At 37.7% G+C, this 26,917-nt stretch overlaps 4 protein-coding genes across 10 annotated transcripts; 1 reads left to right on the top strand and 3 right to left on the bottom strand.

Annotated features, from left to right (window-relative positions):
* Positions 1 to 534: 534 nt before the first annotated feature.
* Positions 535 to 7,863, bottom strand: LOC121962097 (L-amino-acid oxidase-like). Its single transcript, XM_042512291.2, has 8 exons — positions 7,827 to 7,863; positions 7,186 to 7,248; positions 5,965 to 6,194; positions 5,110 to 5,222; positions 4,299 to 4,500; positions 3,766 to 3,834; positions 3,239 to 3,375; positions 535 to 2,640 (listed from the first exon to the last, which is right to left on the bottom strand). The coding sequence occupies exons 2-8, from the start codon at positions 7,214 to 7,216 to the stop codon at positions 1,851 to 1,853; spliced, it is 1,572 nt and encodes a 523-aa protein (XP_042368225.2). The 5' UTR covers positions 7,217 to 7,248; positions 7,827 to 7,863; the 3' UTR covers positions 535 to 1,850.
* Positions 7,864 to 8,797: 934 nt separating this feature from the next.
* LOC121962116 (low affinity immunoglobulin gamma Fc region receptor III-A-like) lies at positions 8,798 to 16,257 on the bottom strand. 4 transcript variants are annotated; one of them, XM_088073497.1, is made up of 10 exons: positions 15,914 to 16,257; positions 15,472 to 15,507; positions 14,598 to 14,828; positions 13,811 to 14,056; positions 13,387 to 13,515; positions 12,636 to 12,686; positions 12,238 to 12,312; positions 11,446 to 11,505; positions 11,204 to 11,298; positions 8,798 to 10,335 (listed from the first exon to the last, which is right to left on the bottom strand). In XM_088073497.1, exons 1-9 carry the CDS (start codon positions 15,966 to 15,968, stop codon positions 11,204 to 11,206), a joined length of 978 nt encoding a protein of 325 aa, XP_087929623.1. In that variant the 5' UTR covers positions 15,969 to 16,257; the 3' UTR covers positions 8,798 to 10,335. The 4 variants fall into 4 exon arrangements, with proteins under 4 accessions (XP_087929623.1, XP_087929622.1, XP_087929624.1 ...); XM_088073496.1 differs by having other exon boundaries at positions 13,387 to 13,518; positions 15,914 to 16,239; XM_088073498.1 differs by lacking the exon at positions 15,472 to 15,507 and having other exon boundaries at positions 13,387 to 13,518; positions 15,914 to 16,246.
* Positions 16,258 to 17,492: 1,235 nt separating this feature from the next.
* Positions 17,493 to 22,737, top strand: LOC121962099 (butyrophilin subfamily 3 member A2-like). Its single transcript, XM_042512294.2, has 5 exons — positions 17,493 to 17,558; positions 18,033 to 18,139; positions 18,923 to 19,264; positions 19,475 to 19,753; positions 19,843 to 22,737. Exons 2-5 carry the CDS (start codon positions 18,034 to 18,036, stop codon positions 20,529 to 20,531), a joined length of 1,416 nt encoding a protein of 471 aa, XP_042368228.2. The 5' UTR covers positions 17,493 to 17,558; position 18,033; the 3' UTR covers positions 20,532 to 22,737.
* LOC121962507 (low affinity immunoglobulin gamma Fc region receptor II-a-like) lies at positions 19,256 to 26,917 on the bottom strand. 4 transcript variants are annotated; one of them, XM_088073492.1, is made up of 11 exons: positions 26,786 to 26,917; positions 26,018 to 26,077; positions 25,330 to 25,593; positions 24,744 to 24,989; positions 24,300 to 24,446; positions 24,158 to 24,226; positions 23,993 to 24,043; positions 23,776 to 23,850; positions 22,932 to 23,033; positions 21,911 to 21,990; positions 19,256 to 21,398 (listed from the first exon to the last, which is right to left on the bottom strand). In XM_088073492.1, exons 1-9 carry the CDS (start codon positions 26,814 to 26,816, stop codon positions 22,999 to 23,001), a joined length of 978 nt encoding a protein of 325 aa, XP_087929618.1. In that variant the 5' UTR covers positions 26,817 to 26,917; the 3' UTR covers positions 19,256 to 21,398; positions 21,911 to 21,990; positions 22,932 to 22,998. The 4 variants fall into 4 exon arrangements, with proteins under 4 accessions (XP_087929618.1, XP_087929615.1, XP_087929616.1 ...); XM_088073489.1 differs by lacking the exon at positions 22,932 to 23,033; XM_088073490.1 differs by lacking the exon at positions 22,932 to 23,033 and having other exon boundaries at positions 24,170 to 24,226.

Genomic DNA, 26,917 nt, shown 5'->3' with positions numbered 1-26,917 from the left:
TGTAATTGTTCAATGTTAATGCTGCACACTGTGTACTGCATATAGACATACTGTATATATATATATATATATATATATATATCCACCTACTTTGTGTATTTAAGGTACCCTTTTTTATTAATCATTTGATATTTATTTCACACTCTGTTCTTTTGTATTAAAATTCTATTTTTTATTTTCTTTTACCTTTGTTGTCCTTGTCTTTGTCTTTTTGTCTATTTCTGTCCCCTCAAAGTTGTCCTTGAAAAAGTGTGTAAGTACACTGAGAGCAACTTAAAATATAGCTGATGAGCTAATTCTGAAATAAGAAATTAGTGGACATATGAAAATAAAACTAGTGCTTAACCGTTGCTGTTCGCACATAAATCAGAACAATGCAGACATAATCTGGCTAATGATGAAGAGAAACAAATGTCGGACAGAAAAAGAAGAAAACCCCAAGTCAACCAAATATATCAAACACTATTATTTAATTATTAACAGTAATAAAAAGTCCAACCCTCACTGGACTCGTTTCCGGTGAGGGTTGGACTCTGCCAGGGCTGCCCTTTGTCACCGATTCTGTTCATAACTTTTATGGACAGAATTTCTAGGCGCAGCCGGGGCGTTGAGGGGGTCCGGTTTGGTGACCTCAGGATTGGGTCTCTGCTCTTTGCAGATGATGTGGTCCTGTTGGCTTCATCAGGCCGTGACCTTCAGCTCTCACTGGATCGGTTTACAGCCGAGTGTGAAGCGGCTGGAATGAGAATCAGCACCTCCAAATCCAAGGCCATGGTTCTCAGCCGGAAAAGGGTGGAGTGCCCCCTCCAGATCGGGGACGAAGTCCTGCCCCAAGTTTAAGGAGTTTAAGTACCTCGGGGTCTTGTTCACGAGTGAGGGAAGGATGGAGCAGGAGATCGACAGGCGGATCGGTGCAGCGTCTGCAGTAATGCGGACTCTGCACCGGTCTGTCGTGGTGAAGAGGGAGCTGAGCCGAAAGGCAAAGCTCTCGATTTACCGGTCGATCTTCGTTCCTGACCTCACCTATGGTCACGAGCTTTGGGTAGTGACCGAAAGAACAAGATCGCGGGTACAAGCAGCCGAAATGAGCTACATCCACAGGGTGGCTGGGCTCTCCCTCAGAGATAGGGTGAGGAGCTCGGTCATCCGGGAGGAGCTCGGAGGAGAGCCGCTGCTCCTCCGCGTTGAGAAGAGTCAGATGAGGTGGCTCAAGCATCTAATTAGGATGCCTCCAGGACGCCTCCCGGCTGAAGTGTTCAGGTCACGTCCTACTGGTAGGAGGCCCCGGGGAAGACCCAGGACACGCTGGAGAGACTACGTCTCTCAGCTGGCCTGGGAACGCCCCCGGCAAGAGCTGGACAAAGTAGCCGGGGAGAGGAGTCTGGACTTCCCTGCTTAGGCTGCTGCCCCTGCGACCCGACTCTGGATAAGCGGAAGAATATGGATGGATGGATGGATGGATAAATAGTTTGCATAATTCATTATCTAATAAAATTTCCAATATTTACATGACATTAAAATCAGTGTTGATGTATCACGATGTATCCATGTATCCATGTATCGCGATATGGCCTAAAAATATTATGATATTATTTTAAAGCCATATGGACCAGCCCAAATGTCCAACTCCTCAGGCAACCTAACAGAAATGCTACATTTAATTTATTATTATTATTATTAATGAATTATTTTTTTTAAATTCAATTTAATTTTATTTCAGTTATTTTTATTTTTTTATTCTTTTTTAATTATCTTTTTAATTCTAGTTTGTCAAACTTTGTAAACATTTTTTGTCTTTTTAAGGTGCTATATAAATAAAGTAATTATTATTATTATTATTATTTAGGAGTCTAGAGTTCGTCGTGTCGACGAGTTCTTCCCGACTCTTTGTTGATGTTGGCTGCAGCTCTGATGGCAGATTTCATGGACGTCTCGATCCATCCGTGAGGGAAGGCCGTGTGCTCACCAGCAAAGTGCACCCTGCCCTCACTTCTGAAGAGCTCTTTGGCGTCCTCTAAATGCTGGTAGGGGGTAAAAAGAGCGAAGGCGCCCAAACTGTGAGGATCTGTGCTCCACTTCTTCACCACCACGCCTGTGCAGAGAGACTTTACGTACTCGCCGTGGATCTTCGCCAAATCTCTCAGAGCCAGCTCTTTCAGCTCTTCATCGCTCGCTCCTAAGAAGAGGAGGGAGTCATCGGACCAGGTGTAGGAAGCCAGCAGGACGCCGATGTTTGGATTGTTTGGGAAACTGTGGCTGGGGTAGTAGATGAAACGAGACGGCCCGTCAGTGATGCTCTTTCCTCCTCGGATGCCGTCGTCTTCCCAAAACTTCCTGCTGAAGGTGAGGAGGATTTTGGTGGAGCTTTCGTAGTGGACTGACCTCAGTGCCTCCATCTTTCTGATGGAGAGTGGCGGCTCAAAGTCGATGAAGAGAGCCGCTTTGGCCGTGGTTGTTACCAGAGCAAAGTCAGCAGAAATGTCGGTCAAAGAGGATTTTTCGCCATTCTGATATGATACAACTACACCGTGATCTGATTGGCTGATGCGTTTGACCTTAGAGTTGAGGTAGATGGGGCCGTCAAGGACAGCGAGGAACGCGTTGGTGAGGAGATCCGACCCGCCGGTCACTTCCGAGTACCTTCAACACAAAAAGAAACAGCTTTAAAATCACTGAATCTGGCACAAACGTGGCAAAATGTTCAATGTGATTCCAACACTGCATGATGGACATTAACCCTTTAAGGACTGTTTGGTGCATTTTACACACTTTTCATTCTTCATTTTTAGATAATTTTGGCTGAGAGGAGTGAAAAGAAACAACTAAACAAAATCTAACTAAACTAAACAAATCAAAACAAATTATTCAATAATGCTTTTTGGATAAAATTCAGGGACAGACTGATCTTTTTTCATTATTTCTATGTGATATGTGTGTAATTTCTTTATATATATATTTGGCTTATTATATATTTATTTTAATTTGGGCTGTGCTCATGCATATGCATTTTAGGCAAAATTGTGTATTTTTGTTGAGCCTTTGAATTTGCAGCTCAGCTCCTACAATAAGAAAAAAACAAAAACACAAATGTATTCTCTTTGTGAGATTATTGTATTGAAAACTGCAAATTTGTATCACGTTTGTGTTTTATCACATTTGCGGGTGTACACGGCCCTTAACAGGTAATTGGTTTCAAGCGTACCCTCGCTTCAAACAAAAACTATAAATGTGTTCGTACGTGGCGGTGTCGTTGACGTCGCTCTGGATGTAGATGGTCTCGGTCAGCGCCAGGTGCATCAGGCTGTCTTCATTTAACAAGTCTCCGATCATCCTCACCGCCTCTGGACTCAGGCCGCCTTCTTCTTTCAGATACTCCTGTGAAACAACACGACAACGTTTTCCACAGTCAGTGTTCAAACATAACTGCGACCTTAGCAGCAAATAGTGTGAGGAGGGTTTTAGGATTTTAATGATTCTCTGTAATTAATTTTTCAGAGGCTAGAGGTGAGAAAAAACAAACAAATAAATAAAATAAAATAAAATAAAATAAAATAAAATAAAATAAAATAAAATAAAATAATTAAATGTGAATTTTTTGTGATTTACCGGCGCTGCCCATTAACCAGCTCCTCCCTCAAGATTTAATCACATTAACTTTGGGTCTGTACAATTGTAAGAACCTCCTGATAAAAATTTCCAGAAGCATAAAATTCACATAATTTGTTGCTGCAGTACGCAGATGAGTGCTTTCGACTCGTGATTTACCTTCACAGAATAGTGGTCGTATTTCCGTAGTGCAGCTTTGCAGCCGTGCGCCTTCACTTCATCTTTCACCTGCAGAAATTTACATTCATGTGTTATTTAAAGTCGTGTCATCATCCGGCACCTGCACCAAAAACCATATTATAACTAAAAAAATACACTTGCTGTAGTTTAGGGCCATACTTTTCACACATATGCAAGTGTTGTTTCAACAGCATTTTAAAGATAATTTTTTAATATATATTTTGGATGAATATTTTACACGCTGCTTTAAAACAACATATTTCGACTTCCATATATTTTTTTAAATAATGCTTTTTGAGAACTTGATGGAAAAAAATTATCTAAATTTCATAATTAAAACACATATGTTCAGCCTCTGAAATTTTGGAAATTATTGAATGGTTGCAGAAAGACAAACAGCTAACAGATGGGAAATCAATTCATTAGAAATGTTTTAATAAATATTCATTTTGCACACTATGTTTCAGCTTATTTTATTGATTAACTCAATAAATCTCTGGGTGATTAAATACCTTCTGCAGAGCTTTCTGCAGCAGTTGATCTGCTGACTTGCCCCTCTCGCTTTTAGGCAGTTTGTATTTTAGGATGTCTGGATTTGCTTTCACCGCGTACGTCCTTTTCAGCAGCCCATGGACCAGATAAAACGTGTTGATGTCCTCCATGATGAATTCATTCAGCTCCACTCCCAGCGCTTTTGCAAACCAGCGGACGATTCTGTGAAAAAAAGAAGAGAATTTTTATAGAAGTGATTTTGATGAGATTTTTGTCAATGCAGAAATAAATGAATTATTATGTCTTTTTTTGTAGGTAGGTATTGCAGCTCTTACTAAATACATAAAACAGAGAAAGGTCCACATACTTTTAAACTCCCAATGGAGTTTTTTAAAATGATTTTTTAAATTTTATTTTATTCACAAGATTTAATGTACAAGATCTTCCTCAGGCAAATGTGGCACAAGACAGTCTTTTCTTGTGTGGGTGGCAATCAGGCAAAATCATCATGACCTGAACAAAGGTCACAGACAATAATTTCAAACACCACAAGAGGGCGACAAGTCCGCCATAGTAAAGGTACCTCAGGAAACAGAAGAAAAAAATACATTTTATATATATAAATAAATATATATATAAATATATATATATATATAGATATATATATAGATATAGATATAGATATATATGTATATTTATATATATATGGACAAGACAAAATTTAACATTCACAAAAAAACTAAAAACATGATGATAATAATACCAATAATCGTAATAACAGTAATATCTAAAGGTTCAGATACTGCGAACTGAAGACACATTTTCACTCACTTGTGATCACTCGGGATCCTCATGGCTCCGAGGTCGGCGTACCAGCCTGCCGATTCGTTCCTGTAGGTCTCCACCCGTCCACCGACACGACCGCTGGACTCCACTATGGTCACCTTATTAAAACAGAAAAAAAAGTGCTGAGTGTCTGATTCTGGATTTTTTTATTTGTGATATTTTTGCTTACCCCATTCATTTAATGTACCTGTGAGCATGAAAGAGGGATACACAAAGAGATGGCGGAGAACATTTTTTTTTTATTTGGAGAGAATTTTTTTGGGGGGGTGGTGACAAAATGTCTTTTTTTGGCGAGAATTTTTTTTCTTTGTTGGGCGAGAAACATTTCTTTCGGGGACGAGGAAAACATTTTTGGGGGGCGAGAAAAAAAGTTTTTTTGGGGAGAAAAGAAATTTCATTTCCATTCATTTTGACCACAAGAGGCTGAAGCGCAGCTCCAAGGGACTTTTCATTTCTCTCTGCACTTTCAACACAACATGATCTCAAATTCTGATATGTGAGCACTTTCATGCAACATAATGATTTTTCTTGCCAAAAAAAAAATCTTGCCCAAAAATGTACTTATTTTTTCTAGCAAAAAGGAAATCTTAAAAAAAAGAGTTCTAAAAATATTTGGACCACAAAAAAATGTTCTCACCATAAAAAAAAATCTTGCAAAAAACAACAACAACAACAACAAAAAAACATTATTTCACACATACACAAAAAAAATGTGGGACCACCAGAAATCTTTTTTTTCTCCGTACTAAATAGTTGTGAAAAGCATCTGAGTGAAGCACGTGACAAAAACTGATGTCCATCCAGGTTTTAAAGAGTTAAGTACCATCCTGTTGCCTGTACCTTGTGTCCTGCGTCTTGCAGTAACTTGGCAGCTGTCAATCCAGCTACGCCGGCTCCGATAATGATCACATGACGGGATGTATTTCGGCATGGCAGGCCGTTCTTCACAGTCTGCAGCAGCTCCTTGTAGTCCCTGTCCTTCAGACAATCAGCCAGGTGTTTGTTCATGCTGACAGCAGCAGAGGGGTTACTGTGGTACAACGTGAGCAGCAGCAACACACTGAAAAATACTGGAAACACAGAGAAAAAAAATACATACTGATTATTTATCATATACAACTTTATTCACCCACAAATTATACTTATCTAAATCTATAATGTAAAAGTACATTAAATATCTGGATCTTTTAATATAATGGTCATTCTTTCTTCTCAAGGAATCAGCACTAAATCCTACTTTTAACTAAAATTAATCAAGTAATATTGACTAAATAGTATTGATAATCTGTAGCGTCTGTAACATCTCAGTGACTACATCCTTAAAATCAAATTCTTCTCAGTATGTGCCAGACTGTCTATTCTTGGAAAGTCCAGTAAACACCGCTCTCTTTCCTAATTTCATCATGCAGTGACTCAAATCAAGCCGAAACCACAAAAGAAGAACAACAGAACGGCTGTCTTTCTTCTGTTTTTTTTTCACTGGGTCAAATCTACTGACAAGGAAACAGATCAAGGAACTGAAAATCTGCACGTAGATCACATACTTGAGCACAGAACAACTACAAAAGAATTGAAACCAAATTCTTAACACCATTAAGCCTCTAACAGTCGGTAAAACTGAATTCCAAAAAAGTGATAGCCCAGCTCCGATTTTTAATGATTGTCTTTTTGCATGAACTTTACATATTTAATTCCAAGAGTTTGTGTATTTTACCTAATTATTCATCTATTTATTTATTTATGTTTATTGCTATTGACAGGTAGATTTTGATTTCATTGTATGAAGCACTTTGTGTTACAGTTAACCTGAAAAGTGCTATATAAAGAAAGTCTGATTGATTGATTTAAACCAAACTGTAAGCCTCCACCAGTCCGGAAATTGAATTCCAAAAAAGTGATAGCCAATAGTCAACTTTTAATGGTTAACAATTTTCTTTTTTTTTTTTTTGCATACATTTTAGTGAAATTTAGAATACTTTTTTGGTATTTACAACATTTAGTATTTAGTAATTATTTTTTGCTTGAAGACAGGAAAACACAATATTTCTGAATATTACTCACATAATTTCCATTTCACTACATGTGGATCCATATCACCCGTCTGGACACTTGTCCTTTTTTTGTCTTTGGTGGCACAAGAAGAAGAAACAGAAACAGAGAGAAGATAAAATTAATAAAACTGTATCTAACAGACAGAAAATGACAGAAGACATTTACAGTAAAACTAAAGTACAATTTAAAGAAGTAGTATTTTGTAATGTTTACACATTGATTCAAACTCTCCATATAGTATCTATCTATCTATCTATCTATCTATCTATCTATCTATCTATCTATCTATCTATCTATCTATCTATCTATCTATCTATCTATCTATCTATCTATCTATCTATATATATAAAACATATATAACCAAAATCTTGCTTAAATATATTTATATATATTTCTGTATATTTCTCATCTGGTATATATACATTTACATGCATTACAATATTTCTATATATATAAATTTTCAGCGTTTCATGTTTAATATTGCATTATATCTGTTTTTCTATAGTGTTAGAACCTTGGTATAGTCCATGTAATATTTTGTAAACTAAAGTTAAATTAACCTTATTTATGAGGAAAAACAAACATAATTTATCATGCTGATATATTAGTGAGATTTTAATGATAGTCAAATCAGATGAAATAGTTCCTACCTTTTAGGGAGCTTTAACAACAATGCTCTGATTGTCTGATGTTTGAGTGACTGAGCATGAAACCGTTGCCTCTTTTAAATCCTTCTTTGCCTTCATGCTGGAATTTTTCTCTCATCTGACCGGGGATGACCACATATGGCATGACTGTATGGATTTCTTTTTTATTATAAAGTTGTGGTTTTCAGTTTCATGTTTAACAGCCATCAGGAGGTATATATAATAATCAGGTCTTATGATCAGACATTAAAAAAGTACAATTACTCAACTTCATCAGTGAGTCATCTTGCGTCATTTTAACCCTTTGAAACATGGATCACTTTTCCTGTGCTGCATTCAGACGCCTTTTTTCGAGTATTTTAATGTCTGAATCCTGTGCAAATCGGTGTGATTTCTTTCACAAAACGTGAAAAAAAGGGCAATGAGCAACTTGACAAGAACTGTCAAACAGCAAAAAATTAGCAGATTTAGACAATTACTTTATAAAAGCTAGGGAAAATATATAATTAAAATAACATTTTAATAACGCTTTAACTTTTTAAGTTAGCAGTTTTTCAAAGTTAATTTCTTTGTTGTTTTTTAGACGGCCTTTTTTTCTTTTACTAACTTAATTTCCTTTTACTTTTTATGAATTTCTTGCTAATTTTCAGGCTTTGTTTTCTTTGTTGTTGCTTATTGCCTTCCTTCTTTATTTTAAAGCTAGTGAAAAAATTCAACAGAACTATACTTTTAGTAATATCAATATCTATTTTATATTATTTTACAGAATTTTTCATGTAGTTTTTTAATTTTAATTGGTTTTTTTTGTTTGCTTTTCAAACTCCCTTGTTTGATTTTTTTTTGTTTTGTTTTGTTTGTTTTTGATAATTTTCAGTTTTTTAAAAACTTTCAAGCTTTTGAAAGACAGGTTTCAAAGAGTTAATGGGAACTTTGCCAAAAATGCAACCGCAATGAGGAAATAAAACTTCAATTTATTTTTGAAGAAGAATCAGCTATTCAGTTCATATTTCATCAGCTAACCACACGTCTGTCACGACCACAGTCACATGTTTTCAGTGAGCATGTCATGGAGGTTTCTCTGCTGGTTTTGTTTTTAAAGTATGAAAGTTACTTTAAATGTTGGCTTCACCACAGAGCAGTTGGGTGTTCAAACAGAAAGCGGACGTGTTTGCAGATGGACGGAAACAGCTGAGTGATTTATTGGTGAGGTTAATCTTACAGGTGAGAGCAGCACGTTCAGACAGGTGAGAGTCCACAGGTGAGCAGGAACAGGAACCTGACGAGGAGACCAGCAGCAGGCGGAGATGAGCGGCTTTAAACGCTGTGAGGAGGCCACTGAGGAGCAGGTGAGCAGGTGAGCAGGTGATGCAGGAGTCATGTGACTGGGAGTGCTGGGAAAGTCTGAGGGCATCTGGTGGATAGATGGAGAACTGCGAGTCTGCACAGATGCATGCTGGGTCCTGAAGGAAGTGAGAGGAACTTGGCTGTTTTCTGTCAAAAACACGCGAAGAACTTATAGAAATGATTGAATAGTACATGAAAATTACCTAAAAAACGAAAGAAGAAGAAAGTGAAACAAAAATCAAACAAGAAAATGACTTTTAAAAGCAAGCAATGCTAATATTTTTGAAACATGACTTTCAGATATGTGATTATGGTAGTTAGAAATGTAGTTTTTCCTTAGCTTTCTTTGTTGTCCCCAATGTTTATCCCTAAGTTTTTGTTTGTCTTTTTTCCTACTAATTTAGTGCAATTTGTGGAACAATTCTTAACAAATTGTTCTTTGCCTTTTGTCATGTTGTTTTTTTTTTTTTTTTTAAAAACACATTTATTAAATTTTCTTATTTTCCACAAAATAATTACAGGAGAAACAAATAACAACTGATTACAAAACAAACAAACAAAAACAGGTCAGATAAACAAACATATGCAAGAGGTTACAGAAAGCAGTTCATGATGTCCACAAAACTAAAATAATGACAAGCTCTAATGCTTTTAAAAGAAAATGAAAAAAAAGTAATTATGGTAGTTAAAAATCTAGTTTTCTCTGAAATACCACCTAATGCGAACTTAAAAACTTTCTTACGATTTCAAAGTTGATGTGTTTCCGTTGGGTATATTTGATATTTGCAGTTTGAGGGTTTGTAACATCACTTGCGTGATGCATTTTTAAACCAAAATATGATCTTTTTTCTGAACAAAGTAGTTTCAAAGCCGAAATCTAACTGCAACCGTTTCACAGTTAACTGTCACACTTTAATGAAACGTGATATTTTCACAAGATTGCCAACACAGTCAATTGTTAACTACAAAGTCAGAGTGTCTGCATCAGATAAAAGTGACACTGCTGAGCCCGAGCTGACCACACTGTTCAAAAGCAGAAGTTTGTTCTGCAGCGTTCTCGTGTGAAGACGCAGCGAGTCGGTTTAACTGTCACACCGTAATAAAAATAGACACAGGTGCTGAGAACTCTCCACGAGGTCGCGTGACGACACCCGTCCATTCGCCAAACCTGCAAGACACAGAAAATACAGAACAAATATCAATAATTCAGTTCAGAGCTTTTATTGTCCCTCACGATTTAAAAATATGATAAACAGTTACATGGTTCATCATAGCAACACACAACCAAACTGGATATCTATATTGTAACGCTGGATTTATGTTACATATGGGCTGAAAAAAATGTACTTTTAAAAACTGGCTTGTATATGTTTTAAAAAACAGTGTAATGACCTGACGGATTGCTTAAAAATTATGATTATTTAGTGAAATTAATTTAAATATATAATTATGATAATTAGAAACATAGTTCTTTCAAAATTCTAATCTAACTTAAAAAAAAAACTTTTAAAAGTTTCAAAATCTACTAACTGCCTGTAATTTGCAGGACATTTCTTGCTCATTGCATTTGCAAAGTCATATTGAAGTTATCCTTTATATGAGTTTCAACCCAAACACCCTAAAAAATGTATTTTTCTGCAAACCACATTTAAGTAACACGTGTATAATATTATGTAACAGATATGTTCAAACTTACCATTTCAGTGAAGCTCTGGTTAACGTGTGGAGAGGTTTAGGCACAAACAACCACTTGATTTATGTCAGAAAAATCACATTTTGGTCTGAAATATTCCATTTTGGGGCAAAATTGCAGCAGATAAGATCGCAGTATCTCGTTTCGTTACACTGTGCTCGCTGGAAAAACAGCAATGTGACGCCAAACAACACCCGAGTATGGTGTCTTAAAAAATAGCTTAAAAAATAACATCAACAGCAGACGCAGGAGGACCGTAGAGCGTAATATGTAGACGCAGATGTCCACTGCAGAGCGGCAACATGTGATGACTATGGATGAAACATGCCGGTCTCAGTCTTACCTACTGGATCATCGAGTAAAAGGCACTCTCCATCAAAGTCGGGTCGTTGCGTGTTGAGGGAACGGGCGTCGCCATCATGCTGGATGCTCCCGCGTCTGCTTTGATAATAGATGTAAGTTTGTTGGCAAAATATTGATTTAGTGTAACAGCAAATGACCTCATTTAAAACAGCTGGTGTTTCCGATGTTGGTTAATTTTCAAAGTTACAGTTGAAGTGGCTTTTTACTCAGGATGAGTCTCACCCGGTTGTTGAGGGTCTCCAGGGCCCAGTGTGTAGTAAATGGGTTGATATGTCGATTTATCTGACAGAGAAACACAGTGTTAGTCAGCTGAAAGATGAAATATCAATCAGTGAAAATGCTCTGGACTGTTTTAAGGATTTTTTTAGAATATTGGTTTGATTAAAAATGTTCAATTTATGATGACTAGTGAGACATTTTATAAAATGTGGCCAAACTTTCTTGCAATTAGTTTGATAAAACAATCAAAACCACTCTTACACCTGTCCCTTAACCCTTTGATACATCAGCAAACTGGCTTCTTCAGAAAACATAGAAAGAGTACGACGAGTAGATTATTAAGGAATGGCCCCCAAAATTGCAAGAAAATATTTTTAAAAATTAAAGAAAATCAACTGAAAATAAGTGCCCCCTAAAAAATCAAGGAAATTGCCTCAAGAAAGAGCAAAATCTGTTTTTTTTCTTCTGTTTTATGTAATATAATCTTAAAAATATAATGAAGAGAATTATAGTTTTCTGGACTTTTTTGGTATTTATCATCACCCAAGCTAATGTCTCAGATCATTTCCTTGTCTTCTACTTGTTTTTTTTTTTGCAGTTTCTTCTAAGTTGCACATTATATATTTTTTTTTAATGTTTTTTCATGTTTGGAATCAAACCAATTTTCACATGTTTTAGAGGTTTAAATGCTTGTGAATTCCTCTTAATGCAGCACAAAGTGATGATAAACCATGTGTTTAAAAGTGAAGTAAAAAGCTAAAAAAAAACAACAAAAAACAGCGTCAGGTGAAGTACCTTTCTTCTTCCTGTCTTTTGTTACGACGGCGTATGCCACTACTTCTGCATCAGCTGCACTGGCCTCTATGGAGACTGAAATAAGACAAAAACATCAATTCACATAAAAGAAACTGTACAGAGACAAATGCATAGACAGAATATAAACAGGAAATGCTTCCTAAATCATTTTCATACCACAAATGACAAACAGTCATCAACTCAAAACCAAAAAAAAAATGCTTTAGTTTTTTCGGACTTATACTGTAGTTCAAGAGGTCATTGAAATGATGATTTTATACTTCGTGTTTGTTCATTTTAATTTGCTGCTTTATGTCGGGCACTTTGCATATTGCCTGTTTAAAAGTGCTCTGAATATCTGACTCTCCAGTATGCTGTTATATGTTTTATGTTCTCACCTGTCTGGTCGTCAGCGGATCCAAGAGTCAGCGTGGACAGGTAGTCCCACACTGCAGTACGAAACAGGAAAAACAACAGTGTCGACAGAAGAACAGGACATAAATATATTTCAGACACGATGCAGTTTGCATTTGTCCTATTTTTTTTTCCCTGCGCCTTATTTTGTCCCAGAAATTAATATATTTTGAACAACCCAAAAAATATTTGGGTTGTTCTAGTGCACTGTTCATATATTGCACCAAAATGGGAGCATATCCCCAGGTGATGATGAACCAATAGTTCATGCACACCCCACGAATTTTGGAAGGCTGCGATATAATGCAAACTGATGTGTGCAGATTGTTGCATGAGGACACATTAAAATATTACACTGAATTCATTTATGAAGGGTAGAAATAGCCCCCTATTCACAAACTTAGGACAAAAGATGATCATGCTCAATGAATCATCAGAGTAAAGTGCCAATTCCTCAAAATTGTACTTGAGTGCTGTTCTTGGAAAATGTACTCAGTTACATCACTGGATGTTGCTTCTTCAGAAATCGGAGCCTACGTGTCTCAGTGTTGTGCCTGTTCCAGTTACTGAAGTTAATTCAAACAAGTCAGCACTATCATGTTCACTTTCCGAAATCTGCATCTGTCGGCGGGTCTGGACCTCTCCAATTTGGCGCCCACAAACGCATGTCAAAAACAAAAACAAAACAACAGCTACGAGCACTTTGAGCAGCAAAAATTCTATCTGTTTCTGTACCTCTGTTCCAGAAATGTTTGCTGAGGTGAAGTAGTCCGACCACCAGCAACAGAACCATCAATAAAACAGAGACGACGATCCAGGGGGTGGAACTGGAGGAGGTGGGGGAGCTCTGGGGCTGCTCTGGATCTGCTGAAGTGACATTGTAATTCAGAATATGCTGAGGTAAGGGTCCTGCCAGGAAATATAAACATCGAACTAACTAACTAAGGATAGGATAAAATTGAAATTGAGCCTTAGATAAAAGATGTTCGAGAAGACAAAGGGATAAGCTTCTAAAAACTCCTTGCAAATCCAGCGTACTTGTTTTGGATATTTGGGATCCTAAAAGTATTTTAACACGAGAATCAAATTTCACGACTTTGCTTCTTTGGAGCTACAGCAGAAATTTAGATCACAGTGTAGAAACATCACAACAACTAACCTCTGACAGCCACCCAGCTCTCTGCTGATTCTCCAGCTCCAGAGATTCTGCACCCGTAGAGTCCTTTGTCGGACTTAGAAACAGCATTGATGGTCATCTCTCCTGTGGACTCACTCCTTATAAAGCGCCCATCTTTGTAGAAATTAGCCAGGAGGTTTGAGGTAGTTGTCTTGTTTCTGCAGCGCAGAGTCACAGCTTCTCCCTCAGTCACAGGAGGGACAGGACTCTCCAGGATCACCAAACCATCTGAAAAACACAATTTGTCAAGTTTAGCTTTGTTTGCAGTTATTAAGTTATTTGGTGGCACGGCGCTGTTCTGGGCTGTCCCTGCCCTTCAATCTGTTTACGTGGAAATCATTAAGCAGGAACAGCACACATTCCTGACCTTCCTGTGCTTACAAGGAAAGCCTGAGGCAGGGAGAGGAGCAGGGAAACCACGACAGAGCAGGCATCAATGACAATTATGACATTGATTAAGTCAGAACAGCATAAAGGAGGACCAGGGGTGGAGGAGGGTCGTAAAAAGCAGCTTGCAGAGGGAGCAGCAAAGAGTAGGTGGGCTAGAGCAGCTTTAATAAGACATCATGAGAGTGTTAGCGAATCAGATGCTCAGAGGCGAACCAGCTGATGAGGGCTTGCATGTTATCAGCTGATATCAATAAAATAGCAGCGATTGACCCGTTGGCCCGCCTGAACTAACGCTATGCTCAAAAGTCTTTACATTGTGTTTACTCATGATGAATCTATGACAAAATCATGTTGTTTGAGTGCAAATATAAATACATACTAGTGACAGTTATGTTGATGCTGTTGCTTCTCGTCCCGTCTCCCCCCTCACACCAGTACTCTCCACTGTCTTCTGGAAATACATTTTTAATGCTGCAGAAATTCTCTTTAAATGAGACATTAGCCGTAGCTTTGCATGAGTGTTCGTGACTGAACCCCTCACAGTGGAAAGTCACAGGCTCATATTCAAAGAACTGCAGTCTGTTTGGGTCGACACGGATCAATGCTGAATCTGAAACAAGGAAAAGAGATTTGGTCTCTAATCACATGTAAACCACCAACCTGTTCTCATTCTGAAGGTGTCAAATACTGCTGCTTTGTCAGTGATTTTGGACACAAAAAGCCACCTTTCACAATATTATACACTGACAGACGATGTTAGTTTGTAACACAGCTGGCATCCTGATTGGACTTAAGTTTGAAACACTGCCGATAACGACGTGATATAAGGTGCCGTTAAGTCCCAACAAACCCACAGACTTTCACCCAGTAACCTGCTGTTCGACTTCTTTTTCTAACCCTAACCACAATGCAACAGGATACGTAGCACTAATATATTGACGGAGTCCACTGACAAAGCTACGATATGTGACGACTTAAGATGAAAACCTGTTAATAGTACTGGTATATATTTCTAAGATAATTCAACCAAATGACAAAAGTGAATGTTTCTATACCTAGAAAAAAAGATAAATTTCCTTCCTGTGAATCTTCGTTTATTTTCTATTAGTCATAACGGCTCAGTTCATCAAATCATAAAACACAAATTCTTTTTTTCTCATCAAAACTTTACCACAAAAACCTCACATCTAACCATGTATCCTTCAAAATGGTGAATAATGTATCGGTATAAATGAGCAGCTGATAAGTTTTACCAAAATGTGCACACGGCAGGAACAGCACCTTCATCACTGGAGAGGAAAGACAGAGAGACAAACATCACGGTGTTTAAAGCGTCGATAGCTTTTCCTGCAGCTGCTCTTAAAATCAGCATTTTGTCCGTCCAACCTCATCATGGAAAAGGAAAGTTAAAAACTAGTCGCACATTTTTTAAACAACCTTCTTAACCCTTAGGGCCCGCTTCAATATTACACACACTTGTATTGCTCTGCACACATTTTTTAACCCTTTAAATGCCAAGGTTTTGACATGATGCCACTATGTTTTTAGATGAAAAAAAAAAGAATTATTTCAATATACTTTATGCAAACTGATTCGTTTTCGATGATTATCATAGCCTGGGATGTGTCAGTGACGTGCAAAAAATAATGAACAGTCCCCATCTTTTTGTTTTTATTAAATGCAGTCAGTACTCACGCAGTGTGATGCAGAGAGCTGTGCCCTCCATGTCGTCTCGCTTCTGACTGAACATCACACTGAAGTATTAAAGCAGGTGGGAGGAGGTCTATTCCTGTTTGGCTTATTTCTGCTGTTGATGAGAAACTAAATTGGTGTGTGAGCTTGAGAACTTTTGTGTCAGAGGTAGAGCTGCTGTCGTGGCCAAAATAACCTTAGTGGTTAAGTAGGAGGAGCCACAGACTTTCATATGAGAAGGACCTTAACCCTGAGGACTGTTTGTGGCATTTTATGCACTTTTTATTCTTTATTTTAATAATTTTGGCTGTGTTTATGAACATGGCAAAACTAAAACTGATGGCTGCCTTCAGATAAGTTTGGTAAAAATCAAAAGCCAACCTTAAACCAAGCCAACCTGCTGCTTAAAGTCATTCAGAAATGTCATTTGGGAGCCATAAATGTATGTACATACTTTTGTGAAATTTATCCCCCAAAGACCTTAAACATTTGTGGCAAATCCAACAAATTATTGTCAATAAATCTCCTCTGAACCATCAGTCTCAGCCCTGTGGTCACTGGTGAAACTGGCCGCCTTAAAAAAAAAAATGCTGTTAAAGTGCATTTTTGGATGCCCTGATGGTCCATAAAACATGATAAAAGAGCCCTCTTAAGTGCCCTTCCAGAGGCAAAAATGTCATAAAGTGGTCTTTAGGCTTTCCTTCATGTTGATATAATGTGATGAAGTGGCCTCTGGAGTGCTCTACCTCTGTGTAAAAGGTTATGCAGCGCCCCCTAGTGCCCTTTCAACGTAGGAAACATGCTGCAGTGCCCCTCCAGTGAATCAAAGTGATGCAGCGCCCTCTACAGTGCTATTCCACTAACGACAACTAGCTGCAGTGCTCTGATGGGTGTGGCTTCACTGATTATAAAGTACTCTTCCAGTGAGGAAGACAGGATGCAATTTCCTCTAGAGTGCCCCTCCAATAAAGACGGCATGATGCAATGTCCTTATAATGAAGAAAATATGACGCAGTCCTCTAAAGTGCCCTTTCATCGAAGAGAACAAGGGGCAGCACCCTCCAGAGTGCACGGTTGCCCTACATGCTGAAAAAGTTTGCATGAAGCACTTTAATTTTTCTCCTCAGACAGCCTGAGTCTGCCACTTGTGCCTTTTACTGGCATCAAATTAATAAATGTTATACAATGTTCATTTAGTATCCAAATAAAACATCACAAAATGGTGCCACAAAACGGTCATGATGCAATTATAATTCGTTGCATTTTTTGTCTTTAGTTATTTTGTTTTGTTTTTTGGGCAGTACGCAGTACAAGCAGAAAGCTGGACCTGATGCTCTGCAGTGTATTTTATCTATTTTGACATCTGAGTAATTTCACGTCACCTCACATCAGCTTATAGACATTTGAATTCATCAGTTAGTCAAAGAAATGTTAAACTCTACAGCCAATAACCTGTAAACTCAGTAAATATTACATATTTATGATTGATTCAATTCAATAGTCACAGTCTGCGTCTAACAATACACACAGAGTGCTGCTTATTAAAGATTAACAAAAACTGGTTGGAGGCACATGACAATAAAACGGACTTTGACATCAAACATGACTCCACTGACAACGAGAAAGGGACTGTCTGAGCAGCCAGCAGGTAAAACAATGTTTTATTTTCATTAATATGATTCAGCAACAGAGCTTAAAGTTATGTAAAAAATAATAAAATGGGAGATAAACAACACAATTTAAGGTTGTTATTTTAAAGTTACATAAGACTAAAAACTTTTCTGACAGCTCTAACACAAAACACCTGTCCGATATGATCATGTGACTGAACACTCCAGGAGCTGAAGTACCAAACACGATTGCTCGTGTCCGGAAATAATGCGAGACAAAAGTGCTCAAACATGTTTACTCAAATTACAAAAATATTGGGAATTTTGACAAAGTTGCTATACAGGGATTGTACTTGTTGTTCTTTGTAAAATGGAAGTTTTAGTTGACAAAAACAATCATAAGCAACATAAAATAAATCAGAACTGCAAGAGTTCTGTGATTGGATGAGTTTCAGGCTGCCTCAGATCTACTGCAGGTATGAAAATGAAAATTTTGATTTTCAAAACTCCAGGATGTCTTTCCCAAAGGATGGATGCCCCTCGAAACTTCGACACGGTGTCATCTGTGCTTGGGTTGTCCATTACACTGTCCTCTTCCTTTTTCTGACACGTTGCAAAGGTAATCACACCATTAACACACTTAAAAATCTCTTAAAAAACAGCAATGTGCTACTTTGTCAAACTGATTTTTGTGGTCACCTGGGGGCAGCGGGAAAAAGATGTGAACACAACATTAGCTTTCGTTTTAGGTTTATATTGTGAACTTATTAGCAAATGGCTAATTATTAACATATCCAGCAGCTGCAGAGAAACACAGTCATTCATTTGGAATCGTTTGTGTCAAATATAAAATCCTATATATCGATATATCTTCAGGCTTTCTCTTTCCGAAAATTGTATCATTCAGGCCTTGGCCAACCGTTAATTAAGCTCAGTTGAGTTTCCATCTTACTTTATTACATTTATTGTATCTTGTGCATTTTCATACTAATTCAGATGTATTGTCTGATTTTAGCCAGCATGCTTTGGACCTTTCACTGTGTCCTAAATAATGGCAGTCTTGAAATATGAGTGAAATTAAATCTTATGTTCAGTTGTTCATCAGTGTCTTCTGTTGACAAGTGAGGTACCACAGGGTTCAATTTTGGGACCTTTGTTTTTTGTTTTCTCTGCTTTGACACACAGCTTTGGCTTTACAGTGTGTCAATCATTATGCAGATGACACCCAACTTCACATTTCAGTTAAACTTGAATATTTATAACATTTCTCTGCGCTTATATTTCATACTACACAAACTGTTACTTAGTTCTCTTAACACATTAAACACATTTATGGCTGTTGAAACAAAAAACATCTTTTTGTATTTGTCAAAATGAAAACCACATGTACTTCCACTTTCAGGTCAGTCTCATATGGTTGGTCCATCACAACCAACTGTGGCAAAAATTGGGGCTGACATCATGTTACCATGCCATCTTGAACCTGTTGTGGACGTCACTGACCAGACTATAGAGTGGACGAGACCGGACCTGAATCCCAGATTTGTCCATGTGTTGCGTGATGGTGTGGAACTTAAGACAAAAAAATATTGGTCCTACGTGGGCAGAACGTCAGTGTCTATGGACAAACTGAGACATGGGGACATTTCACTGAAACTCTACAAAGTAAAACTCTCGGATACAGGGACGTACAGATGCTTCATTCCAACTCTGAAAATTGAATCTACTGTTGAGCTTGTAGTTGGTGAGTGGATCCTTTATTTTGATCTTAAAAGGCTCAATGTGACAGTTTGTTATTTGAACATTTACTTGACTTTTTGAAAAGCAGTTCAATGGTAGCTGTTAAGAGAGAAGAGAACATTGTTTTAAAGACATTTTTTCAATGGTCCATGTGATGAAAAAAAACAGACTCTTTAGTTGACACTATAAAGTACATTTTTGTCTCTTTCATCAGGTGCAGTTTCCTCACTGACCATCAGCTTTCTGAGATGTGAGAATGGACTGGTTCTGCAGTGTGAGTCTGCAGGCTGGTATCCAGAGCCTGAGGTGTCGTGGCTGGACGGTGAGGGACACGTCCTCTCTGCTGGACCTACAGAGACAGTCAGAGGTCCTGATGACCTCTATACTGTCAGCAGCAGAGTGACTGTGGACAAGAGACACAGCAACAGCTTCACCTGCAGAGTCCAACAGAACCACATCAACCAGACCAGAGAGACACACGTCCAGGTCCCAGGTAGGACAATTTATTCTGTATTTAAATGTTCACTTTTTGTGTAAAGTCTTTGAGGTGTAACTGTTGTTTTCTTTGTTTTATTATTACAGAAGATTTCTTCAATGCTCCGAGTTCTGTTGGTCCTGTCGCCATCGGCTCGGCTGTCGTTTTCATGCTTATTCTCGCCGTCATCTTTGCTGTGTGGAAATGGAGACGGAAACACAATAGTCAGTCTGTTAAAACATTCAGCAGCACAGAACTGTCCTCGCTCAGCAAGGACAGAAGAGAAACACTGCCCATCATGGCTGAAAGCATGGACATCAAAGATTTGGATGCAACAAAAACAAGCCTCGATGCAAAGTTAAAAGATGTCATGGAAGAATTCAAAGATATAGAAGGGCTGCTTAATTTCTTAACAGACCAGAAAAAGAATGTACATGATCAGATGCATCGAATCGCATTACAACTGCATGATGTAGAGATGGGAAGAGATGGGATTATTTCAGTGGTAGAGGAAAAAGGGAAACAGAAAGAAGAAAAGAGTGTGAATTATGAGAAAGAGACACAGAACGAGGAACAGTGTTCAGATGCAAGAACAAATCTTGAAACAACAAAGAGAGAACTTCGGAGAAGCATGCAGGACAAAGATACATTTTTAAGGTCAATATTTTGTGGAGTTATCATTGTTAGAGAGAGGTGTAAAGTGTTAGATATTAGCAAAAACCAAATCAAAAAACAGCTGGAGGAAATAGAAGAGCAGAGAAATGAAATTCAATCAAAACTCACATCAGAGACATAAACACAAAACAGGATCCATTCATCTCTTTATAGAGCTGGAAACTCTACAAAATGTTTTGCTGACTTTTATAAAATGGTGATAAAGTATGTAAAATGTTGAGACTCTACATTTTTGCAAACAGGTGTTTGGTAAATGACCACTGCAGACCACTCAGTGTCATGAATGAGAAAATGAACATCTTTAGATGGTTAATAACAGTGAGGTTCAAACCAGCTTTCAGTCCAAAACGACATGAACAAATGTGACGTTAGTGTGACCTCAGAGGCCACAGTGAATGTGTTTAAAAGCTGCAGCAGCTCTCCTCTGCTAAAATGCACCTCTAGATGTGTGAACAGAGCAGGTAGAAAATGTGGTTTAACTGTAACATGCTGACAGATCGTAAAAATAGACGATGAGGCTGTGCGTTAGCCGAAGCGCTCGCTCTCACGACGATGAAGAATCATGAGTCTTTAGGTTGTTTCCACTTTATAACAAGTCACATATTATCATTAATTAAGAATCAACACATGCACTTTCTTTACAAATGTACATAAACACAGTATCTTTGATTTTTTCCTTGATATATTTCCAATCAGCATGGAAATATGTGATTTCCTTTTGTTGTGAACATGCACAACTTCACGACTGACTTTCTTAAAAGCCAACTAAAAAAATATATTTAGAGAAGAATTATAAAATCTTCATTCTGACAATGAGGTGACTAAAAGTAATTCTAAAAAATGAAAGCTTTATACAAAATGTCTGTGTTGATTAAAAGGGTCCTGCATTAATTTAACATCCCTGTGTGGCCGTATGAGCTGCACACATTACATAGCTTTAAATGGTCTCTCCTCCCGTCTTCAGTCTCGAGTCTCTGCTCTCAGTAACCTGCAAAACACAGGAGACCAAGAATGTCAAGCTGTCAAGATGGTGAAAATATCATTTTTCATGTTAATGCTCATGCATTTTACTTAGATTTTAAGTAAGACATACGTATATGAAAATAGTGTGAAGTCAGCCTAGCCCTGTTGGTTATATACAGGAAAGGAATCTCTACTGTTAGAAATGGGTTGGTACCAGTGAAGAGAACTGGTGTCATTGAGCCTAACAAAAAGGACAAAAAGTCAAAAAGTCAGTTTTTTAAAAGTATTTTTAAAAAGTATAATTGAATTTTCTTCCGAATATGAAATTATTTTACGCTGCTTGGGTACTAATTCTAGTAGAAATAGTAAATTTATGTGTTGATTAACAAAAAAAAAAAGCCCAGTTTAAAAAATAATGAAATATTTGATAAGAACGAGATTACTATTTCAGGTTGTTTAGCTTGCTTTTTTCCAATAAAAACACATTTTAGTCAATATTTTCACGCAAAACAGTCAATACACATTCAGAAGTGATACCTTTTGAAGGTGGACAGTTTGTCAAGGCGTCCCCAGGCTTAAGGTGTGGTAAACAGCCGGAGACGAGAAGTCATCATTTTCTGACAGAGACAGTTTCAGAAAGAATGTGACACACACATGAATAAATGATTGCTAAACTATTTTAAATATTTCATATCATAGATACAAACAAACTATTTTAACTTTATGGCTGGCCCTGTCGCCTAAATGTGGGTCACCACAAGGCTCAATACTTGGCACATTTCTTTTTTTCTCCTGATAAACCAATAACTTTGATTATGTTCTTAAATTATTATTATGCAGATACCAAAACAACAACAAGACAACTAATACTTAACTTTATTACTTTTTCATGTAATTCAGTTACAAAATACACATTTTGATGATACTGGATTGGATATTGGATAAACGTTAAAAAGCAACAACAATCGTGAACATAAGGACACTTCAAAAATCAGAAGAACAACAAACAAAAGGCAGCAAAGACAAACAAACAGGTAGAGCAGTGATTGTAAGAGTTTTGCGGGATGGCTTTGGTTTGGTGTTATTAATTCTTTGTGTTCAAGTCTGAACACACTTAAAAAATAAATCTAATTTCTGAATGCTTTGACAAGTCAACATCTATAATATAATATAATTAGATGTGTGTTTTAGAGTCAAATATTTGATTTGAATGTAATTTATATTCTAAAATATCAATATTTTACAGATAGTTTCTGTTTTATCCTCTGTTTGGACAGCCATACTCGCTGTCCTTCTGTGTTATTTACTGCAACGCAAATCGAAATGTATCTGTGAGAAAATAAGAGCCAAAATTTACCACAGTACACGTGCCTTCTCATCACTGACCCCGCTCTCTATATAAAAAAATAGAGACCTCTTATTTCTCACACAAACCATGAGCCTGCAAGGCAACTGAAAGTCGTGGGTCTCCTGATAAAAATACTGTGCTGAGGTAACCTAACAGCCTTCGCAGTAACTGTAAGTTCAGCTGACACAGTGAACAGCGGGGCCCATCTACCTTTTTCTGTCTGTGGGTTTCTCGAGTGGTTTTTGTCTGGGCTGATAAAAAGGACTCTCACTGGGACCTACAGCTCCTGAAGCAGACACAGCGTCACACCGTCTAAAAATGGATTCAGAAACAGTCTGTAACTGTCAGTTCAGTAATTCAGTGGCTTTCACTGTTTTTTGGTTGTGATGACAAAAGTCATGTGCGTTTAAAAGCACTGCTGCAAACTGTGAAGGACGGTCAACGGTGACACTGATAAATGTTCATCTCACGTGTTCTGATCTGTGTTTCTCTGCAGGCGGGTTTCCATTAACCCTCAGATTACTCAAATGAAAACTGCAAATATGAAATACACTTAATGGCAAAACATCAATATAAAAACATCTTTTTATCGCAAAAAAATGTTTTTATGTCCACATGAGGTGGCATTTCTGACAATTCAAAAAAGTCATATTTTACAAAACTGCAATAGAAACACATTTTTGGCTTTTCTAGGTCACATGATGCTGTGTCTATGAGCTTGTCAGTAGGAACTGGCTCCCTCATGATGCAGCAGGAGCTACAAGAGCTGTTATTGCATCACATAACTCTGAGAAGGTTTTGAATCCACAGTTCCTCTGTGAAATCGTGGACGATCAGCTCGCAGTAATCCCTGACACGTGGCCGCTCCCACGTATAAGGGGCTCGCCTTTCCATCATGGCTCTATAATACACCTACGTGGCCTTGGATTGGAAACAATGACGACTAATGCGGTTGCTGCATTTGAAATAACTGTGCTAACGTCACATTTAAAAATTATCGCTTAAATTTTGCGCAAATCTGTAATGTAAACCCAGCGAGTGTCAAGTTAATTACCTTGCTCCATCCTAGTTTTTGTCACAACAGCATATGTCTCCTGGTTTGAAACAGCTTCACAGGTATCTCCAGACACTGAAACATAAAAAAGTAGCAGGTAGATACACAGGCAGACAATTCTTTATGAAAATAAAGATTAAATATTAAGATTAAATATGTTGCTTCCAAAGCAAATTGGTGAATTAACAAAAAATCTGTTAATCTGTAAAAATCTAACCTGTATCATAGTGAACATGCTCCTCTTCTGGTCCCCACCCTGTTGGGTCTTCTGAAATACAAAAAACATAATTAAAATATTTTGCATGCTATTAACCGTGATTAGCGAAAACGAAGTGTTACGCAGCCTTTATATCAGTATATATGTGTTTGGATAAACTGTCACCTGTTTGGTCACCTGTTAGTGGAGGGGAGATGGCCTGGATAGAGGGATGAGGGGATGGCGTTTCTGGAACTTAAAAAAAAAGCCCACTTTTAGCACTTTGAGTCAGTAATTGAAAAGGTGTCTTTATTTTTATTCTTCGTACCGGTTGTGATTATTTGATGTTTCCTCCATCGTAATAATCCCAGCAGCAGCAGCAGCAGAGCCACGATGAGAGCAGCGACACCGATGCAGAGCGGCAGAGAGAGCGGCGGGTCATGATGACGCTCTTCATCTGCTGACGGTGTGTGTTCTGCATATGAGATATGATCCTGATGCTGTAAATACGTGCTTTAATATCAATTATTTACAGTCATCTGCACACACTGTGGTGACTTGCTCGGAAATTACAACCTTTTGGCCCCACATGAACGTAGCATCAGACCAACAGCTTCAAACCACATATTCAGACAGTTTCTGTAACTGTATCGTTGTTATTCACACTGAAGTAGACTGCAGAGGAGATTACAGGTACACTTTGTGACGAACTCTGAGGAGCAAAACTCGACGTAGGCACAAAGATTTACTCTGAAACACTGGTTTGTCTCACCTCTGACAGTCAGCCTGCTCTGTGGTGACGATCTGCCTTCGGACACGCTGCACGTGTACCAGCCCTCATTAGACTTGGAAACACTGCGGATGGTCAGGTTTCCTGTCGGGCTGCTGTCCATAAGGTGTCCATTTTTAAAGAACTGAGTGGTTTGGTTGGAGGACATCTGCTTGTTTCTGCAGCTCAGAGTCACGGCGTCTCCCTCCGTTACGGGAAGGACAGGACTCTCCAGGATCACTGAGCCAGCTGAACAACATGTGTTATGAAGAATATGCTAATTACAAAATTTGGAAGTCTATAAAGTCAGGGTGTATCGATATGTTTTAACAATGATGCAATACATGTTACGATACATGGTTTACGATACGAGGCAAGAACAATATGAACTCATTCAGAGCGATACGATATGATACGTTTCAATGACGAGAAATTGATAAAGTAACTTTTTTACCAAAATAGAGGAAAAGAAAAGATAATGCTTTTTTAAAATCGAGTATATTAGATTTCGCTAGCACAAATAAATCAGTTGCTCTTCAAACACGAGATGCTGTAAATTTGCGTTCTCAGTGTTTTAGTATTTGCATACCAGTGACAGTGATGTTGACAGTGCTGCTTTTCTTTGCTCCCAGTTCACACCAGTACTCTCCACTGTCCAGTCCTGGGTAGGCAGCATCTATTTTGCAGGGTCCCGTTGATGTCGACCAGATAAGAGCACATGTTCGAGTATCTCCTTTAATCTTCTTCATCACTCTCCATCCAGTCAGACCCTGCAGCCCCTCACAGCTGATCATAATGGACTCGTGTTCAAAGAACTGCGGTCTGTTTGGATCAACGCGAGGAAACGCTGCATCTGAGACAGAATTACAGAGAACCACATCAATTAAACCAAACCTTTTTAAATGAAATGTCTAATGTCAAAGACAAAGTCATTTTAAATGGCAGTATAATCCGTGGTGTAATGTGACAAAGTAATAATACTTTGTTACAGGACCTGAGTATTTTTTGGGAACATCTGTACTTGAGATATTTATTTATTTATTTATTCATTTATTGTCAACTTAATTTTTATTACATTATATATTGTTGATTATTCATTATTCATTCCTACATTATTCTCAATTATTTGAAACCCGACCAAACTGGCCTGACCTGATGATTTATAGAAAACCAAAAAAAGAAAGAGAAAAATAAATTGATTAATATGATTAATTAGGAATTAGTAATTATACACACATTTTCATATTGTGTGATTAAAACTTTAAACTGCTACTCACCGGCTTTTTGGGAATCACTGGAGTCGACGCGTGCGACCAGCTGCAACAACACAGTCATCACTAAAAGACAAGAGAACAACACAAACACAAACGATTTGTCTTTATACAGACGATATTCTATTATTCATACACAATCTAAATCTAAATAAATTCAAATAAATTCAAAATTCATCAAAATAAATCACTCAATGAAGTTATCAAAGTTATCGGTGCCTTTTCCATCACGTCTGACTATTCAATGATTTACTCCGCACAACCGGCAATATCATAGGTAAGAAAATATTTAGTAGTATTTCATCTCAACATTACTTTTTTATTAAAAACAACAGTTGACAACTTAAACCTGTGGATGACATCACCTCTATCCATCCAGGACCGAATCTCCACTGTTAAAATATAATATTACCAAAAATCGATTATCTATTCAGTGATTCCAGTTCAGCCTTAAACCTTAAAACCTTAAATAAAACTGCCAAAACTACAAAAACTAAGAATACCAGGAGGGCAAGAGGCCTAACCAACAACTACAAGATAGAACAAAAAAGATCCACAAGACCCAACACCATCAAAAAACAAATCAAACGTCAAGAAATCACAGTTAAAGACCTAAAACAACCCGAATAAGCTGAGAGAATCTGCAGAGAATCATTAAGTATTTAAGTGCATTTTGGTAAATTCATATTTATTTGCCTTTAAACCAAAGAAACTGTGCAGTTTCTTTCACAAAAATAGACTGGATATATTTCTGTAAACAGACTCGGTACTCACGCAGTCTGACGCAGAGCGCTGTGACCTCCATGATGTCTCGCTGCCGACTGAACAGCAGACAGAATTTGTTATAATATTAACGCGGGCTTCCTCTTCCTCGTCCTCTTCCTCTGAGGAAACAGCAGCTTTCTG

This window comes from Plectropomus leopardus, chromosome 23, assembly GCF_026936395.1.
Source record: "Plectropomus leopardus strain MGB_pleo_1.0 chromosome 23, ASM2693639v1, whole genome shotgun sequence".
Lineage (NCBI taxonomy): Eukaryota > Metazoa > Chordata > Actinopteri > Perciformes > Serranidae > Plectropomus > Plectropomus leopardus.
This window is presented reverse-complemented; position numbering and strand designations above follow the sequence as displayed.